Here is a 19,476-nt window from a genome sequence, read left to right as displayed (position 1 = left end):
AATTACTTAATTCGATACAGATGACTGGGTATGATTTCTTAAACGAAAATTTTGGTAGTGCATTCTGCTATGAGAAATTTTCTTATGCTGCAGAACTGGGTTATCTTCCCAGATAAAATCAGAATGCGGATGAGAAGCGATAACTAGTATTTGGAGATTTTTTTTCAGTTCCAAGGAAAAATATATGATAAGAAATGCGCTGTATCAAGAAAGCCTAAAATCCTGAATTCCTGCCATTGGAAATGTATCAAGCAATTTGCTGGCACTGTAATAAGCTGGGTGTTACTATTAAGTTTAATCTGAATCTTAACATTAATTTTGATGAAAATATCTGCTAGAAAGAAATGTATTTCTAAATAATAATTGCTGTAGCCAAATTTCAACTATGTAAGGATTTGGTCTATTGAGTAATCTCTTTAATTCACAAACAGAAATTTTTTTTTTCTTTTCCCTGTTTGAGAAGATAATTTAAACCTGTGAGCCCGTCTTGCCATCTGGTTCAAATTGGTCCCCATCTCCCACTATGCGCTTCCAGAACCAGTGATTTTGCCAGAGCAGATATACCTCCTCAATTGGCACTTGCTTCGTTTCTGGCAGGAGGAAGAATATGAAGCTACTCATTATCACAATCAAGCCAGCAAACAGCAAGAAGATTCCGTATCGTAGGTGGCAGAGGGACACCAGGAAACACTGTGCTATTAGAGCTGTGAAGAGCATGTTGACACAGACCACCATACTCTGCCCAGCTGATCTCGTCTCCAGTGGGAAGATCTCGCTTGGAACTAGCCAACCAAGAGGCCCCCAAGATCTTCCGTACGCCAAGACAAACAAGCAAATGATTACCACAAGGAAGATGCCGATTCCTTTTGGAAGTGTTACCCCTTGTCCGAACTTCAAGGCCAAAGTTATAGCCACAGCCACCTGGAAAACAAGCAGTGAAATAATGACTAATCAGTATTTAGTATTTAATTGCTTCACATAGAGTATTTAGCAGTTACCATGAAGCAGAACATCTCGGTTCCAGCCTCCAGAAAGAAAGCTCTTCTTCCAAATTTGTCCACCAAAGCCATTGAAATGAGGGCGCCAAATACGAGTGCTCCACTGGTTATGACCGATGAATATAGTGATGCTCCAGAACCAAAACCCAGACTCTGAAATATTACAGGAGCGTAGAAGAGTATGGAATTCATGCCAGTGAGTTGTTGGAATGCAGGGATTCCTAGAGCCCCTATTATCAATTGAGGGCGATTCTTTCGCTTGAGAAGGTTCTTGAATGGGTGCTCTATTGCTCTTGCTGCATTGCTTGCATCAATAAGATCAGCAAATTCAGCATCAACTTTTGTTGTACCTCTAACTTTCTCCAATACTTTTCTTCCTTCTTCTAATCTGCCTTGTTCTACGAGACTGTTGGGAGTCTCAGGGAGGAAAACTCCCCCAACAAACATTAGAGTCGCAGGAACTGTGGCTAAACCAAGAGATAACCTCCATCCCCATGGATGAATTTTTTCAGTTCCATAATTTATGAGGTTGGCAATCAGGATTCCCAAACAGGTTGTCAGTTGGAACAGTTGGTTAACTGCTCCTCGCACTTTTGCAGGAGCCATTTCTGAAAGATACAAGGGAACTGCCTGCAACATCACATCAATAAAAGAATCAGCATAACAAATGAAGTTACCATAGGATTTTTGTTTTGTTTGAAATAATTGGACTCACTTGGTTGCCAAATCCAATGCCTACACCAAGCAGGATTCTTCCTATGATCAACATTGAAATGTTCACTGCAGCTGCATTGAGGACTGCTCCTAGAAAGAAGCTTATTGATCCAACAATAATGCTGGCTCTTCGTCCTTTGTTTCTAGTAACATGGGAGGCTCCAAACGTGGATACAAGAGCAGCAAAGTACAATGAAGATGTAAAGAGTGTGAGGATTTGGCTGTCGTATTTGCAATAATCTGTCTCATGGAGATGTTCTTGCTTCCTTCTATACACTTTCGGGAAGAAGTCCTTCAAGAAATCATCCATGGAAGTGACGCCTCCTGAAATAAGCACGCAACATGTGTAATCTTAAATTCAACAAAAGATTTATCTTCCATTGAAGAAGCCGTAATTTTCTCTCTCTTTCTTCTCGTAGTAATGAAATAAAAATCAAAGCGTTAGAAAATTTCCTGTTTGATAACTTAAATAAAAGAAAATATTCTCATTGTGATCTAATCGCATAAATAGCCGATCTATGATATCATGAAGCAGACGTTTATATGAAGAGAAGTTGAGGCATCGTTCAAAGTATTGATTAAGGAGCTTGCAAAGGTGAATAAGAAGCATAGCTTCAGATGAAATTCATAAATAAAAATCATCATTATTCAAAAGCTTTGACGGTACAAAGTGAAGAAAACTAACCAGAAACACCAAGATCATATCCAAACAGGGATCCTCCAAGAGCTGCAACCATGCAAGCGAATATGAAGTAACCGGTGATCTTATATTCGTAGAGATGAGCCCTTTTGAGGGTTCCGCCATCTGCAAATCCTCCACCGGCCATTAACTCTCTCTCCCTCCCTCCTTTTAAAAAGTTTTTCCGATTAATTTCGGAAACGGGACTGGAGAATTGCAGGAAAGAAGTCTGAGTACAGACTGTACAGAGGATGTTATAAAAGGAGCAGAGTCAACCCCAAATGAGGTTGGACTCTAGCGAGTCAGGACAAAATAGACAACAACGGATATGACAAAAAGCTCTTTTTTCTAACTATTAAATCTTTTAAAATAAAAATATATATTATATTAGATAATAACTTTATTTAACTATTAAATTAAAATATAAATTTTTTTTAAAAAAAAAAGAATAAAAATATATAAATTTATTTTTAAATAAAAATTGGGAGCAAGTCATCAGTGCAATGTTGAATGTTGACGGTGAGGCCAAAGGGCATTTTTTTCTAGTTGAAATTGTAGGTCAAAAATAAAGAGTAGCTAAGCTATCCATGTCATTCAGTTGAAATTGTGGATTTGGATATACATTCACTTGCATTTTTTCTACTCTGAATATCCACTTGCTAACTTACGCACGCAACATCTCACACGTAAAGGGGAGGAAAAAAAAACATTATCAAATTTGAAAATTTTCTTATCTTAATGTACAAAGTAGGACTGGCAGTTTGTGTTGAAAGTTTATTACGTGTTTATTTTTATTTCAATAAGTTGTATTTTCAAACTAATTTAATAATTATTTTTAACTGATAACACTAAAAAAATTAATTATTTAAAATTAAAATAATATAATTATTTAATCTGAAGGCCTTGCATGGTATGTTATTGCAGCTTAATTTAAGGACAGGAGAATTCACGCGAGACACCAATCAAACTTTCCCTTTCTTATCCAACACGAAACTAACCAATCTCTGTATGTATATATGGGATTAAATATACGTAACAACATATATATATATATATATACAATGTTAACTCTTTAGATTAAAAAAAAAAAAAAAAGACAAAAATGAAAACTACGTTATCTTATTTCTTCTAAGCTTTATCACTTATCCATGCTAACGTTGATATTTTTTTTATTGGTGGCCACTTGCCAAATTGTTCCTACTTATGTCCAGCCCTTATTATCCTAATTATTTTTTATTCTCTATATATATATATATTCATCCATTCCTTTAAAGTCGATGACCCACTAAATGTTTCCATTGTTTACATTATGAGATTGAGAGTTACTTGTAAAAGAAAATAAAATTAACACTCTAAAAGGAAATACTTTTATAATTGGAAGCATTAATTCATATGAGATTGGGATTATATCATTTTTAATTATGGTTATTATTTTTTATCTAACTTATTAAAATACAATCTAACCACATATTTTTAATTAATTAAGATTTGCTTATGTATTATAATGAAATCCACTCTCAATAATAAAAAATAACACTATGTGATGATATTTTTTTATTTATAAATTCGATTCTCGTTGCATTTTTTTACACACGATACTTTTTCTAAAAAAAAAAAAAAAATTATAACTAAAAAAATATATTAAATTTAAATAATCTAAATAAAATTATAATCCTAACCCTATAAATAAAAAGTTTTAAATTATTAAACGCATTACCACAACTATTTTTGGTTATGCAAAAGTTGACCTTATATAGCAGATAATCTTCGTCATGTCGATGAATTTAGTAGTAATTTTGGTGCGCCGTATTCGGTTCAAATTGAAAAAATCGATCGAACCGAATTGATTTAAAAATTTGGTTCGATTTTTTATATATTTCGATTCGGTTTGATTTTTAATTTCAGATATTTTGGTTATTTCGGTTCGGTTCAGTTTTGATCAGAAAAAAATTGAAAAAACTGAACCGAACCGATTAGTGATAATAATATACTTTTTCAATAATATAGAGACATTAAATCATATTAAGATTAAAATATTTTAATTAAATTTTAAAATATTAAAAATAAAGTGTAAAAAATAAAAAAGTTATTAAAAATCGAAACCGATCAAACCGAACCGAATCGAACCGAATCAGACCGGTTCGGTTCGGTTCGGTTTCTGACTAAAATCGATTCGGTTTGATTTTTATAAATACTAAAATTTCGATTTTCAGTTTATTCGGTTCGGTTCGATTTTAAACCAAACCGACCGAATGCTCACCCCTATTTTTCATCACCAAATTAATCATTCAACTATTGTACATGATAATTGGTAGGATACTTATAGATTTTTTTTTTGGGTAAACTATAATTTAGTCCCTCTGGTTTAGTGAAATGTAACCTTTCGTCCCTCTATTTTAAAAAACCTTCAATTTAGTCACTGTGATTTTTAAAAACTATGCCATTAGTCCCTCCCGTTAGATTTTCAGTTAAATCACCGTTAATTTTAGTTAAAAAGACTAAAATATCCATTCTCTCTCCTTCTCCTTCCCCTTCCTCTTCTTCTTCTTCTTCTCCTTCCCGATCTCCTTCTTCTGCTTATTTTTCTTCTTCTCTTTTCCGATCTTCTTCTCTTTTCCGATCTCCTTTTTCTTCTTCCTTTTCTTCTTCTTCTTCTTCTCCTTTCCGATCTCCTTCTTCTTCTTCCTCTTCTTCTTCTTCTTCTTCTTCTCTTTTCCGATCTCCTTCTTCTTCTCTTTTCCGATCTCCTTTCTTCTTAAGTTCCTTTGTGATGAATTACTCAACTCTGCTCTTGTTCGTCAGCACCTTGAGCAGTGCGTGGAAACTACAACTGAATTGCAGCAGAAATTGCGGTCATTATCAATGGAATTGAAAAATCTTAAGTGTAGGGAAGAATTTCTGGCTGCAACAAGTAACTGAGCACACGGGTGAAATTTGCCACCATAATAACATGCAAGAACATGTTGGGAAAAACTCTTCAACTCCTTTAGATCATCCAGGACCTTCTCTCTCATCAGACATAAATATTCAGGATGTGGAGAATGTGCCTTCTGTTGCTTTGAAAGAGTCACAAGCATATTGTCCTGAGTTGAGCACCATTAAGGATGACATTCTTCATCTGCAGAATCTGATTACCAGCATAGAATCACAACTTCTAAAGCAAGCTACGCGGAGGGAGTTTCTGGGCAGTGATTCTATAGGTCGTTTGTATTGGGCTTCTGCTACACCTGCTGGGCATGCTCGGGTTGTTGCTGATGGGAGTTTGACTTTGCGGCTCAGGAAAATATCAGATCATAAGGGCCTATCAGACAATGTTTCAATTTTCAAGCATTCTGCTTCACTTGGCATGAACACTTTTTTGGATTCGGAAGGGTCAAGAGCTTGTTTTCCATTCATGTTTAATCCAAATGATAGTATTCCTACATGCTCACCATGGGTTTCATATGAAACTGATTAAGAGTTTGAAGAGCTTATTGGTTGGTTGGGAGATAATGACCAAATGGAAAGAGAACTGAAAGAGTCTATTATCCAATGGTTAAAGCTACGATTCCATGAGACTCAACAAACTAGAAACACGGTTCAAGAAGAACGACAAGCAGCTTTGCCAATAGTCATGAACAATGACAAATCTCCATTTTCTAATTGTCTTGTTACCAAGGCTGCATTGTTTCTGGAGAAGAAGTACGGTGCTTGTGTTGAGCATGAGACCATTAACATGTTGAAGAAGAGAGGAAAGAAAGGCAAAGGAACAAGTGAAGAAGAAGAAGAAGATCGGAAAAGAGAAGAAGAAAAGCAGAAGAAGGAGATCGGGAAGGAGAAGAAGAAGAAGAGGAAGGGGAAGGAGAAGGAGAGAAAATGGGTATTTTAGTCTTTTTAACTAAAATTAACGGTGATTTAACTGAAAATCTAACGGGAGGGACTAATTGTATAGTTTTTTAAAAATCACAGTGACTAAATTGAAGGTTTTTTAAAACAGAGGGACGAAATGTTACATTTCACTAAACCAGAGGGACTAAATTATAGTTTATTCTTTTTTTTTTTGTAAAAATACGATAATAAATAGGAAAATTAAGCTAAAAATAATTAGATAAAACTCTGAAAACATGTAAAAAAGATGTTTGATGTGGAAGTCTCCATTTTATTAATTTATTAATCATAAGATTAGTCGAACGGGAAATTTAACTGAAAAAAATAATAAAAATGCACAATAGAATTAAGAGAACATATTGAAACTCTAATATTTTAAAAAATATAGAGAGGTGGTTGAGACAAAATAAAAAAATAAAATAGGAGAATTAATCTTAATTCATTATTAAACAAAGAAATTTCAAAGCAGCCACAGGTTGACTAACATTAAAACTATCTGACTAAACTATTATGGTTAGAATTACTATTTATGAAATTTAAATATATTAGTTAAAATGTTAAAATCAATTTAAAATGAATTCCGTATATTTTAACGGTAAAGAATTCAAAATAATAAAATAATTTTTAAACATTTTGAAAAATACTTTTTCTACGGCTAATTCTTAATACAAAACCAGCTTAAATAACTCAGAAATAATAAAAATGAAATATTTCCAAAAATCTTTCTTTAATTGGTTGCTGAAATTACCAATTAGGTTTGGTTTAGGAGCCTTGTTGACAGTGTTGATTGAGTTACTATCGAGAAAAATATATTTTTTTAAAAATATAATTGTTAAAATTTGACTTAAAATTATTTTTGCTAAAATTTATTTAAAGAAATGTCAAAATAAAAAAATAATTTTTTCAAATTATTTTCATCAATAACAATTAAAATGATACATTTTCTTAAAAAAATTTCAAAACAAGAATAAAGTATCCTAAATTAAATTTTTATAAATCAAGAGATTTTATATTCAAGAATTGGCTTTTTTAAAAGTGATTTTCTATTATTATTATTATTATATGCTTACTTGTTAATGTATTTTTATTTTAATTGGTTTTAATTAAATTTTTTATTTTTATTTATATTGTTATTTATTTATTTTTTAGAGAAGGAATACTAGAACGAATAATAGCATGTTTTAATCAAAATTTTTAATAATTGATCGAGTTTAATAAACTTTTCTATTATTTTTTTTATTTGTATTATTGTTATTTTTAAAGAAAGATCAATGGTTGGATTAACAATTTTTTATAGCTCTACAGTGGGAAAGTATTTTTTAAGGTAATTAGAGTCTTTTAATATTTAAAATAATTGAATTTATATATAAAAAAAAATTATAACTTTTTATATTTAAGTTTAAAAAATTTTAAAATCTATATTTTTCTAATTATAATTTTTTTTATCAATGCTCACAGAGCATTATGTGTCGACTGCACTGCGCTGAAACGTTCGCCAGATCTAAATAACTATCGAAACGCTTTCATAACAGTGAACGCAGAGATCAAAATAAATAAAATGCAAACCAATAATTAAATTTTGAAAAACAAAAATAAAAAAAGAAAAACTCTTATCTCTATCTCCTTTTTTACTGTTTACAAATCCTTCTTCCTCATCTGTTGTTTTGCCTCTCGCCCTTTAATATTTCATTTAAAGCTTTTGAAAAGTCTTCCTGTAAAAAAATCAGAGATTTAACTTTTTTTTATGAAAAAAATTATTTTTTAATTAATTTCAACCATGGTTGCGCTGGCTAATAAAAAATTAACTTTGGCTGCTGGCTGAAAATTACGGTGTGGGCCCGTTTTCAAGCTCACAAATGAACCTGTACTTGGGCCTTTCGTTTTGTTTATTTATTTTTAAAAATAACTTCTTCTTTTTTTCCATTCAAAAAATAATTTTATAATCCACGTGTTTCAGTTAGAGCATAATTCCATTTTGTGTGTAATTATTTGGATTAAACTGATTTAAATAATTATTTAATCTATTTTTATTTAATAAAAAATAATTAATTATTTAATAATTTTTTTACCAACTATTATATAGTATTACAAATTTTCATATACTTAAAAATTTGGAGAGTTCCCACATCATGTCTTAGTCTTTCACAAATGTCTTAATTTTTCTACTTTCTATGGTTTTCTTTAGTCATAATAATTTAACTTTCTTTTTGAAATCTAGTCATAATAATTAACTTAAATTTACAAAATAATATTGTAAAGAAATATCATATTTATTTAATAAATGATAACCCAATATGGGTCTGAATTATAATGGGAATAATCCTAAATCAATAGAATATTTCTTAACACAATGACAGAAATGGAGCTAGAAGAATCTAATCGTATTTCACAAATACAAATCCAATTGCAAATAGTAGAAGAGAAGGTGAAAAGCTATAAGAGGAGACAGCAGCCGATGACGGAGGATTTACAACTGGGCGGTTCCCGGTAGACGAAGTCGGGGCTCCAGTATCCACCGTAGGCACTGATGGAGTTGTGCTGGATTCTGGTGGAAGAGTAGATGGAGTGGGCTCAGGAACAACAGAAGCTGCTCAAGGAATATAAATTTCAGTATTAGCATCAGAAGTCTTGAAACTTAAAAGAAATAGACGCGACTAAAACAAGATTGAAGCAAGTTACCTTGAGGACTAGCAGAGGGAGAAACACGAGGTGAGGCAGGACCTGCAGAAGACAAAGTATATGTAATCAGCTCGACTCAAAAGAAAATTATTCTTTTTTACTTGTCTGGCATTATAGGTTGTAATTAAACAGAACTCAAAGATCATGATAAAATTCAGAATAGTGAATTATACCTGGAGCAGGAGTTGGTGAAACAGAGGCTGCAAGACAATAATATATTAGTATTTTGATGCAAGGACGACCTAAAGGAATCTTTCATGCTAATAACTCGTAAAATTCATTACCTTTGCATTGAACTTGGACGCCCGGCATGTTACAAGCACGAGGGAGAGAGATGGCTAAAGATCTATTGATTGGAATCTGGAAGGGAACACTTCCTGTAACAATGAGACATAGGCAGCCCATGCCATTACTTGTAAGGTTCTTTAGTGAATTGCAACAATTTTGACTTGGGGAAGTGCCATTGCCGCTGCTATTTGTAAGAAAATTCATACAAGGGGAGATGCTGGAAAGCGACGAAGGCGTGCATGGGGTATTGATTTGGCCATGAGCAGGGTAGATCAAGCCTATCAAAGCTATTGCTAAAAATGGAGCCATTCTTGAGAAAGACACGAGAAGGGCCATATGGGATTGAAAAGAGCGTTTAGGTTGAGGGTTTTCTTGGTAAGCTAGGAGTTGTGGAATCTGAAGAAAGAATTGAAGATGACTGGATTGGGAGGGAGAGAGATAGGGAATTTATAGGAGTTTTCGTATGGAAGTGAAAGTAAACGTGGGTAGATTTGTTGGTTTCGAAGCTCAACAACCTTAACTAACCAGTTTGTAACAATGTCGTTTGGGTGAGCTACGTGGATTATCTTTCGGACCAGGTGGCCTTTCATTCATATCATGATTATGACCTCAGCTAATAAGAATCATCTCATCTAGATATCTCTTACCGTCCCTATTTTCTTTGCCAATAACCATGTACAGTACCGTTAAAAAGTCTAGTATTCTTTAAGAATGCTGTATTTCAAGTAGTCAAGTCATTCCGGAAGAAGAAAGATTTTAAAAGAAGACAGATGCTCATATCAGAGAAGTTTAAACTTAATATCATTGTAGGGGTTTCAAATTCATCCAATGGTATTAATTTCCTGTTTGAGATGAGCTTCTTAATTTTGACAAATTTAAGAAAATCTTTCGTGTACGAATTGCAACTCCATATCAGAAGATATGATCAATTTGGAAGTTATTTCATAACCATCCCCTCCTTTCACTAAACTTCACACAATCAGTCTATTACTGCATAATTCTGTAGACCTTATGATTTTTTTTTTAAGAAAATTTTTATATCCTCCGCTCTTATTTTCTTTTTTTTTTTTTATTTTCTTTCCATTCAAATATGGTGATAGTTATTAAATTCCCTCACCAACTAAGAACCGCCAATTTTGAGTACCGAAATAAAATATTTTTGTGTTTCAATTTTATCGTGGGACACGATTTAAGTCATTAAAATAGAGTTTTTTATAAGAAATAAATAGATAAAAAAAAATAAAAAAGAAGAAATATAAAGAAGAAAATATATTTTAAAAGTATTCACTAAATTTAAATATTGGTATTTGGCCATATAGATTATTATTTTATTAGTTAAATCTTAAAGTATTTTAAAAAAATAAAAATATTATCAATTATTAATTATATATTTAACTATATAAACATTATTCCATTAGTTGATACTATGACTTAAGAAAACCACAATCCAAGTAACTATATTCTGCAATATTTCCAAGAATCATCTTCACTATCCAGCTGCGCCTCAAGGGGAACCTACAGTACAGGTCTAATTGTTCTTCCTGTGGCTATGTTGTTGGGAAGGGCCGAGGCTAAATTTATCATACCTGGCCCATTAAAAAGAAAAAAAAAATTCATAAATTTATATATATAAAAAAATTATTATTACAATAAAATTAAAAATAAATAAATAAATAAAAATAAAATTAAATTAAAATAAACGTTAAAAGCTCTGTTTTGAAAAGGGTTGAAACCAGAGCACACCATCTTTATTCTCCTTGAAAAAACGGAGCTGATAAATCTTTTTCTCCTCCGACTCTATGATAGATCTGGTTATTTTCTTGATTCATCATATGAGTCCATCATATGAGTCCATCAAATGGGCCTCTCAATGTTCTGTTTGATGATGAGACCTGCAAAATAAGGAAAAATGGTAAGGAGTCTACCGGGGATGCTCCGGTGGAGACCCTCCGACGTTCAAGTCAGTTTTTATGAATTAGAGTAGTATATTTGGGTAAGAGTTGCCGAGAGAAAAATAAAAAATGGAGTTCCTCAAGGAGAAGAGAAGGAGACCCTTTTGAAAGAGAAGACCCCCCTTTTTTACCTGCCCATGTTCCTGCCATTATGCTACCTGTCTATGTCACTCAGACTCGTACGTACGGACGTGTCAGACCCCCTCTCCACGCCAGGCGGCCATTTGATTCATTTTGAGCCTTCTCGTTAATTTAATGCTTTGTTAAGAACACTTGCAGAAAGCCTTTATTGCCAAAATTCAGTTAATAACAGACCTTAGATGTACAGATCTAAGAGAAAAACTACACAAATTAATTTAAAAAATTTAGCACTTTATTCCTCCCACTGTGAGAGAAGAATTACAATGTCATTTTATATGTTCGTCAAGCATATAATTAAGACAGTTATCAAGTGTTTCAACACTTTTTCATGCAAATATCAATGAATCAGTTACAATAATTTTTCAGCAATATACGATTAACTACTTGCAATGAAAACATTATCAGTAAAATCCGAAATGAGCAGAACTCGCCAATTGAAGTGGACATGACTTACAAAAACAGCCTCCAAATTAGAGCTAGACTGGACAACATAAATTCTCATAATAAATTTCACTCGATTCCTATCATAACTGAAGATTTTTCAAAACTCATACAAGTTTATGTTTTTAATGCATTAGACTTGCAAGAATAGTCTGCAATTCATGGTAAGATCATAGAAAACATAATTTCTCATTTTAAAATTCACTGGCACATCATAAGAGAAATTTGTGGCAAGATATTTGACCAGACATAATGGAGAGAAATTAAGTAAACATCCTTTTTGCTGTTGCAAAGTTCATTTTTCTCTTCCAACCCATTTTGGCTATAAACAGATTTGCAAATTAACATGAGACGTTCAAACAGCTCGTCTTATGAGGTTACAAATGCAAAGGTTTAATTTACTGCTTCAAAGTTCAATTAAAGAACAGATAAATCAAAAGCAAAAGTGTATACAGTAAACCAAAAACTTCAGTGAACACGATAATCAAAACCAACCACGCATTGAACTCCAAAGCAAATCACAAACACAACCTATTTTGGTTCTCTTCTCTTCAATAATATAAAAATTACAACTAAACACATAATTCAAGGGGGAAAAGTTTTTTTTTTTTAATTTATATTTTATTTCCTCCGGGTTATCGGGAGACAAGAATAGCACGCATTGAATTAAGAAAAGCAAGTGAAAAAGAGAAAGAAGCAGACCTGAATTGAAGAGAAAAGCTTGAAGGTAAAGACTAGGTTTTCAGAGATAATCCTGAGGCTTAGCAAAAGAATGCAGTCTTTCGTCGGGGTTAGATGGATCAATAGGAGTTGGTGATCATCCAGAGAAGGCATTCCCTGATAAAGACAGGCCATGAAAACGCAAGGGAGTGACTCCTCCACACAAGTCTGGACACCCTCTTGTAATTGATATAGAGGACGCAATACACCGGCCACCGACAAAAAAGAAACCACCACTATACAGCTACAGGCCTCCATCATCCGATTAAGCGCCCAATGCTAGAGCTGGTCTATTCAATCAGAGGTTGAAGGCTTGCCGACCTGGTAACCTAATCGACCTGTCCAGCTCTTGAGTGTCCGACCTGCAGACTTGACCATGCAGATCCCTCGATGCTCTAATCGAGCATCCTTTCGATACTTCGACCAGCGAAACCATTGGTGGTCCTACCAGTGGTGCTTGATCAGTCGTCCTCTCAACGGTCAGACGAACTAATGCCGACCATGGTTAATTGGGACCTGCTCTAGTTGAGCTCGCGAGCTAGCCGACCTGGTGAGTTCCTTTGCCGACTCGCTCTGTTGGTCCATCGAGGTCGTCATGCTCGATTCTTTTCACTGATCTTCAAAAAGTGACTAGCCCGAGCTCTTTCACCGATCTTTAGTTTGAGCCTTTCTCCTGACCTGTCAAAGGTTGCCAGGTCTGGTTCTTCCTCAGATTTGTTAAGGAGTCCGACCGAGCTCACCTATTTTTCATCATTTGTTTTGCAGTCCGACCTTACTTGTTTGTTGTCCAGAGCTGTCTAATTTATCCGACATGCTTTATTTTTCCTCCCGAATCTCTTTTTTTTTATAGAAAAGATTAAAATTCTATACTCATATATAAGTATTTCGATCTGAAGTTTCACCTCGTCCGATCTCAAAGAAAAAGTTAGTAGTAATAAAATTCAATAAATATTAAAATAAACTATCTAAAAGACTATCAAAATATTCTTGAACCAGCTGGATCTTTCTTTTCAGCTGGGTTATTGTAAATCTCCAACTTTCTTTTCGCATAAACTTTCATACCTTCATGTGGATCTCAATGGGTGGATTTAGGGACTCCGGTGATGAAAAGATCTCCTTCGTTTCCCACAGACGGCGCCAATTGATAAATCTTTTTCTCCTCCGGCTCCATGATACATCTGGTTATCTTTTTGGTCCATCATATGAGTCCATCAAATGGGCCTCTCAATGTTCTGTTTGATGATGAGACCTGCAAAATAAGGAAATGTAACAGCCCGAAAATTCGGACCGCTACCGGCGCTAGGATCCAGATCGGCGTAAGGCCGCCGGGACCCGTAGCAAGCCTGACATATCTCCTGTAAATCCCATACATGATCAACAAAACTTATAAACCTGTAAACATTCTCATATAACAACCAAGCTCAACCTGTACATAAACATAAACATATCATAAACCTCCACTGGAGCCCTCATCAAAAGCTCCAATGGGGTAACTCATCATACATAAGCTTGGTGGAAACATAACCTCATATCATAAAGACCATGTACATACAAGAGGGATTAACATTCTGTATTGGTCAAGCACAACTCTATCCTCAATATTCGAATTACATAACATAACTTAAAACACTTTACATTACATCATAATACAATTGTCATGTCCACAATCTAACTATTACATAACATCACTTCATACTCTGGCTAACCTCCTGGTCTACCCTGTACCTGCACATCTGGGGTTAGGGGAGAGGGGTGAGCTATAAAGCCCAGTGAGCAGAATAGAAAAAAACATATATTAAAATATTTCATGCTTCCATGAAATGCAACACATCACAAACATATCACATAAGGATGGTATTGTCACCTATAGTCCTCAACATAGTCCAGTCGTGCCAGGGGCGTAGAATGGGCCTCACTGGTCTTTCTCTTACATACATAACATAACATAACATTCCAATATGCCAGGGGCGTAGAATGGGCCTCACTGGTCTTTCTCTTAACATAGTCCAGGGGCGTAGAATGGGCCTCACTGGCAATCCATACCGTATCATCATCATCATATCATACCATAGGAGGACTAGAGGATCATCCAATAGCCAATCCGCATCCACATCATATTATGCAATGCAACATATTCGTGAATACTAATGTAAACAACCTAGAATATCACATGGCATATATGATGCATGAACATGCTCCAAAAAGTTATGTTTCATTTATTTAAAAACTTAAGGTTCATTCCACTCACCTCTGGCTGAAGCTCTACAGACTCTGAAGCAGCTATCTCACTGCTGAGGTCCTCGGTTCCTCGGGTCCGAACCTACACAGGTGGACTCCAATGAGGGACCAAACATACATAAACATAACTCTAATAAACTCCCCAAAAACCCCCTAGAACACCATGAAAATATCACATAGAAATATGCAAGAAATGGCTGAACAGTGCACTTTCGGCGGCACCTTCGGCGGCCGAAAGTCCTGGACAGAGACGAAACTCAGGTAGGTTCGGCGGCACCTTCGGCGGCCGAAAGTCCCAGACAGAGACGAAAGTCTCTTTTCGGGGGCAACTTCGGCAACCGAAAGGCCTGCCTCCCCAGCCATGTTCGGCGGCCGAAAGTGCCTTCGGCTGCCGAACCTGGTTTCTGCCAAAAGGGCAGAAACTTGGCTCCTTTGTGCATTTTCGCCTCCAAACCCATAAATCATGCATACCACTCAACCAAAACATGCATACAAGCTCCTAGGGGCCTTAAACAAGCATATACCCCAACTACAACAATTTCAATAACACATAAACAAGCTACATTGCTCAAAAATCACATAAAACCTAACATAGCTCAACTAACTTAAACATGCATTTCTATCCCATAAAACTTCTTAAAACTTCTTTAAAACATATAAGGAGTTTAAGATCGGCCCTTACCTCTTGAAGATCAAGGGTTGAGGAGATCTAAACTTGGAGATGGGAGAAGTTCCAACTTTTGGTCTCCAAGCTCCAAAACTCGTTCTAAGCTCAAAGATCTTCAAAACCAAAGTTATAAACTTGTAAAGATCATGGAAAAAGGAAGGAAAAACTCAAGATTGGGGAAAGATGGCGGAATGCTCACCTTGGCCGAAATGGAGAGAAAAAGCTCGCCCATTTCGGCTAAGGGACCCTTTTATAGGTGGCTGGCCAGGCCACGTTCGGGGGCCGAATGTGCCTCCGCATCCATGCAATGTTCGGCGGCCGAACTTGACTTTCGGCGGCCGAACCTTGACTTCCCTCACTCATGCTTTCGGGGGCCTAACGTGCCTCCAAAACGCATGCATGTTCGGCGGCCGAACTTGCCTTTCGGCGGCCGAACCTGGGTTTTCCTCCAATGCTATTTTCATGCAAAAAACTCATTTTCTTTCATACTTAAAACATTAAAATACATGAAAACATTTTAATAAAACATGTTCTTACCCTTCTAGAGATTTCCGACGATCGAGATCCCACCGGACGGTAGGGATTCCGATACCGGAGTCTAGCCGGGTATTACAGGAAAAATGGTCAGGGGTCTACCGGGGATGCCCCGGTGGAGACCCTCGTCAGATTTTATGAATTAGAGTAGTATATTTGGGCAAGAGTTGCCGAGAGAAAAATAAAAAACGGAGTCCCCAAGGAGAAGAGAAGGAAGCCCTTTTGAAAGAGAAGACCCCCCTTTTTTACCTGTCCCTGTTCCTGCCATTATGTTACCTGTCTATGTCACTCGGGCTCGTATGTACGGACGTGTCAGACCCCTCTCCACGCTAGGCGGTCATTTAATTCTCTCCAGTGCACATGCGGGTAGGGCTGCGAGCTATTTGGGCCTACTATTCTCTCCCGCATCACTTCACTGGGTTAGACTTCTTCTTATTGGATCCACGCTCATGGTGGATCTGGCCTACCCCGCGTGTCCGGGTCGAGACTTGAAACGCTGGGTCGATCTTGCTTAGGGAGGACTTGATGAGTTTTGGGCTATTGTTCTCCTTTTGGGTCCGGCCTCACTCAGGGCAAAGGAAACTCGACGGTCATCAGGAGCAAAAGTTTGTTATTTAAAAAAAAAAAAAAAATTCTTTTTTTAATCCAAATCTTTCCCTTTTCAACTTAATCAATCCATAAATCTTCAAAATTCTTCTTCTAAATCCACATTTGAGTCAATATCCTAATTAGAAATTCAATAATATCTTCCATAGATTTCAATATTTGTACAAATGAGTTTTATCCCCTTTATTCGGATTATTATGATTGTAATACCCGGTTAGAGTCCGGCACCGGAATTCCTATTGTCTGGTGGAATCCGGGGTGTTGGGATTCTATCTAAGGGTAGGAGTTATGTTTTCTAAGTGTTATAAGGTGTTTTATGGTTTTACAGTTTTATAGTTTTGAGTTGAAATGACCTAAGGCAGTTGAGCCAAGTTCGGCCGCCGAAAGTGTTTGGCTTCCGAAGGGAAGTTCGGCCCCGAAGGTTGCATGAGTTTGCATGCGATTGGGCAGCCGAAATTGAGTTGGCCAGCCAGCTTTTGGGCATCCTTAGTCAGCATTTTGGACAGGTGTTATGTCCAATTTGTTGCCAGAAGTTGGCCACGTCTCCTATGCTTTATTTGCTGAGTTTGAGCAGCTCATACAGAGTGTTTGAATGTTTTGCAGCAAAAAGCTCCGTTTGTGTGAGTTTGAGAGTTTGGGGAGAGTTGGACTGTTGTCCTTAGTTCAGAGTGTTCATCTTCTTGGTACAGGAGGTAAGTGATGCTCTTGAACATGTTTTTAAGTTTGCTGAAGGTTTTATGGGAGTTGTGGAGAGAGAGATGCATGTTTAGGTTTTAAATGGGAGTTGTGGTGATTTATGCATGTATACATGATTATGTGTTCTGTTTGTTTTGTTGTTTGGGTTATTAGATAGGTTTGGACCCCTGTGAACATATACTTGAGTATATGTGAGTTGAGTAGAGGAGGTAGGCATGTTTGGAGAGATTGAAGGGAAGAAGGAGATGGTTTGCCGTTGAAGCTGAGTTCTGGATGAACTCAGGTTCGGCAGCCGAAGGTTCATTCGGCCGCCGAACCTCCTGCATGGTGACTTGGTTGCCACAGCTTGCCCCCGAGTGTTTTTGCATGTTCGGCTCTGTTTGGGGGATTCGGCCGCCGAAGGTGCCGCCGAAGGTGCTTGAGTTTCGTCTCTTATTTTACTGAGATGTTTTACTGTTCTACTCACTGGGCTATAGAGCTCATCCCACTCCCTTAACCCCAGTTTTGCAGGTTCAGTGTACAGTGTACAGGGACAGTCCAGCAGAGTACAGAAAAAGTAAAGAGATCTGTAATAGCTTAGAGTGGACATGTAATATTAAAGAGATGTAATAGTTGTTGCTTGACCTAGTGATGTATGTTTTGTACATGATATGTATATGTATATATGTTTTCCTGTATGTGAAAACCAGGCTTAACAGGTATGAGTTAACCCATCTAGAGCAAGCTCTAGTCAGGGATACAGAGTACAGAGTACATGAGTACAGAGTACAGAGATAGTGCATGCACAGGTTAAGCCTTGGTTCAGAAAAGAGTTTATTTTCACAAAAAATGTATGATCATGTATGAGTTTTACAAGTACACAGAGAGTATAGCAGGCTTGCTACGGGTTCTGGCGGTCTTAAGCCGACCTGAATCCTAGCGCCGGTGACGGTCCATTTTTGGGGTCGTTACAATGATATAATTTATTTTCTCCATTATTTAGATTGTTGTGATTTAAAAATTAAAATAAGATAAATTTTAGTTAGACCGATGATGATTTTATCCAAAATAAGATAAAAGTTTGTAATTTTGGTACGACTAGTTATATCGAAATATTATCGAATTCTTTTTAAAAATATATATATTTAAAATTTACATTTTACTTTTTATATTTTTATTTTAAAATATTTATTTATCACTTGATACATTATTTTTTTTCTTAATTTTAGAGGAAGAGTGTTCAACTTTCAGTATAAATAATAGGGGTGTTCATGTAATTTAAGCTTATTTTATTCTGTATTGGTGAGTGGATAAATATATAATATTAATATTTTTTTTAATATATATATATATATTATTTTATTTTATTTATTTAATAGTGAAATAGATAAAACGAATTCATATTACTTGAATTAATGAAAATGGAATTTAAAACACACCTAAATAAATAGTCGAATATACTTTATATATACACCAAACAGATAATACTTTGATAACAGGTGATTTATTTTCAGCCTAACATATATTTATATTGTTTTTATGACAGCGCTTAATATAGACAACTTTTGGGGTATATGTCAGGTTGTACTCTTGGAGACATTCTGTATACTACTACTCTAAAGATGACATACGCTCCAAAAGTTGTTTATATCAAGCGTTGTCATAAAGACAATATAAATATATGTTAAAATTAAAATAAATCACTTGTGATCAGGGTGTTATCTGTTTGGTGTATATATAAAGTATATTCAGTTATTTATTTGGGTGTGCTTTAAATATGAATTCATTTTATCTATTTTCGTATTAAATAAATAAAATAGCATATATATATATATATATAATTAGACTGTAAGAACACTCCTATTATTTATAATGAAGATATATATATATATATAATTAGACCGTAAGAACACTCCTATTATTTATAATGAAGGCTAGATTCTCCTCTAGAATTAAGAAGAAAAATAATATATTAAATGCTAAATAAATATTTTATGATAAAAATATAAAATGTAGAACGAGAATTTTAAATATATATATTTTTTAAAAAAATTTGATAATATTTTAGCTTTTAGACTCAACAAAAATACACAATAAACTATAAATATTATTTGAATTAACTTATAAAAATTATCAATTTAAAAAAAAATAAAATTTCATTGATCTAACTAAAATTTATCTCATTTTAATTTTTAGATTATAAAAATTATTGTTTAACGGTAGAGAAAATAAATTATATTATAATAATTTAAATAAAAAAATAAACCTCAGCTGTCT

At 34.9% G+C, this 19,476-nt stretch overlaps 2 protein-coding genes across 2 annotated transcripts; both read right to left on the bottom strand.

The window, feature by feature from the left end:
- Positions 1 to 57: 57 nt before the first annotated feature.
- LOC110601934 (sugar transport protein 14) lies at positions 58 to 2,648 on the bottom strand. The gene is made up of 4 exons (XM_021739347.2): positions 2,398 to 2,648; positions 1,714 to 2,036; positions 999 to 1,628; positions 58 to 921 (listed from the first exon to the last, which is right to left on the bottom strand). Exons 1-4 carry the CDS (start codon positions 2,537 to 2,539, stop codon positions 469 to 471), a joined length of 1,548 nt encoding a protein of 515 aa, XP_021595039.1. The 5' UTR covers positions 2,540 to 2,648; the 3' UTR covers positions 58 to 468.
- Positions 2,649 to 8,527: 5,879 nt separating this feature from the next.
- LOC110602433 (non-specific lipid transfer protein GPI-anchored 20) lies at positions 8,528 to 10,222 on the bottom strand. Its single transcript, XM_021739960.2, has 4 exons — positions 9,222 to 10,222; positions 9,111 to 9,137; positions 8,938 to 8,979; positions 8,528 to 8,845 (listed from the first exon to the last, which is right to left on the bottom strand). The coding sequence occupies exons 1-4, from the start codon at positions 9,559 to 9,561 to the stop codon at positions 8,634 to 8,636; spliced, it is 621 nt and encodes a 206-aa protein (XP_021595652.1). The 5' UTR covers positions 9,562 to 10,222; the 3' UTR covers positions 8,528 to 8,633.
- Between the last annotated feature and the right edge of the window lie 9,254 nt (positions 10,223 to 19,476).

This window comes from Manihot esculenta, chromosome 15, assembly GCF_001659605.2.
Source record: "Manihot esculenta cultivar AM560-2 chromosome 15, M.esculenta_v8, whole genome shotgun sequence".
Lineage (NCBI taxonomy): Eukaryota > Viridiplantae > Streptophyta > Magnoliopsida > Malpighiales > Euphorbiaceae > Manihot > Manihot esculenta.
The sequence above is the reverse complement of the archived record's forward strand: the minus strand, read 5'-3'. Positions and strand labels throughout refer to the sequence as shown.

Excerpts from the sequence above, each read along its gene's own strand:
- LOC110601934 (XM_021739347.2), bottom strand. The coding sequence starts at position 2,539 with ATGGCCGGTGGAGGATTTGCAGATGGCGGAACCCTCAAAAGGGCTCAT. Across the intron at positions 2,037-2,397 it reads ATATGATCTTGGTGTTTCTG|GAGGCGTCACTTCCATGGAT; the intron begins GTTAGTTTTCTT and ends TGCTTATTTCAG. Across the intron at positions 922-998 it reads CCGAGATGTTCTGCTTCATG|GTGGCTGTGGCTATAACTTT; the intron begins GTAACTGCTAAA and ends CTTGTTTTCCAG.
- LOC110602433 (XM_021739960.2), bottom strand. The coding sequence starts at position 9,561 with ATGGCCCTTCTCGTGTCTTTCTCAAGAATGGCTCCATTTTTAGCAATA. Across the intron at positions 8,980-9,110 it reads TTCACCAACTCCTGCTCCAG|GTCCTGCCTCACCTCGTGTT; the intron begins GTATAATTCACT and ends TGTCTTCTGCAG. Across the intron at positions 8,846-8,937 it reads TCCCTCTGCTAGTCCTCAAG|CTTCTGTTGTTCCTGAGCCC; the intron begins GTAACTTGCTTC and ends TTCCTTGAGCAG.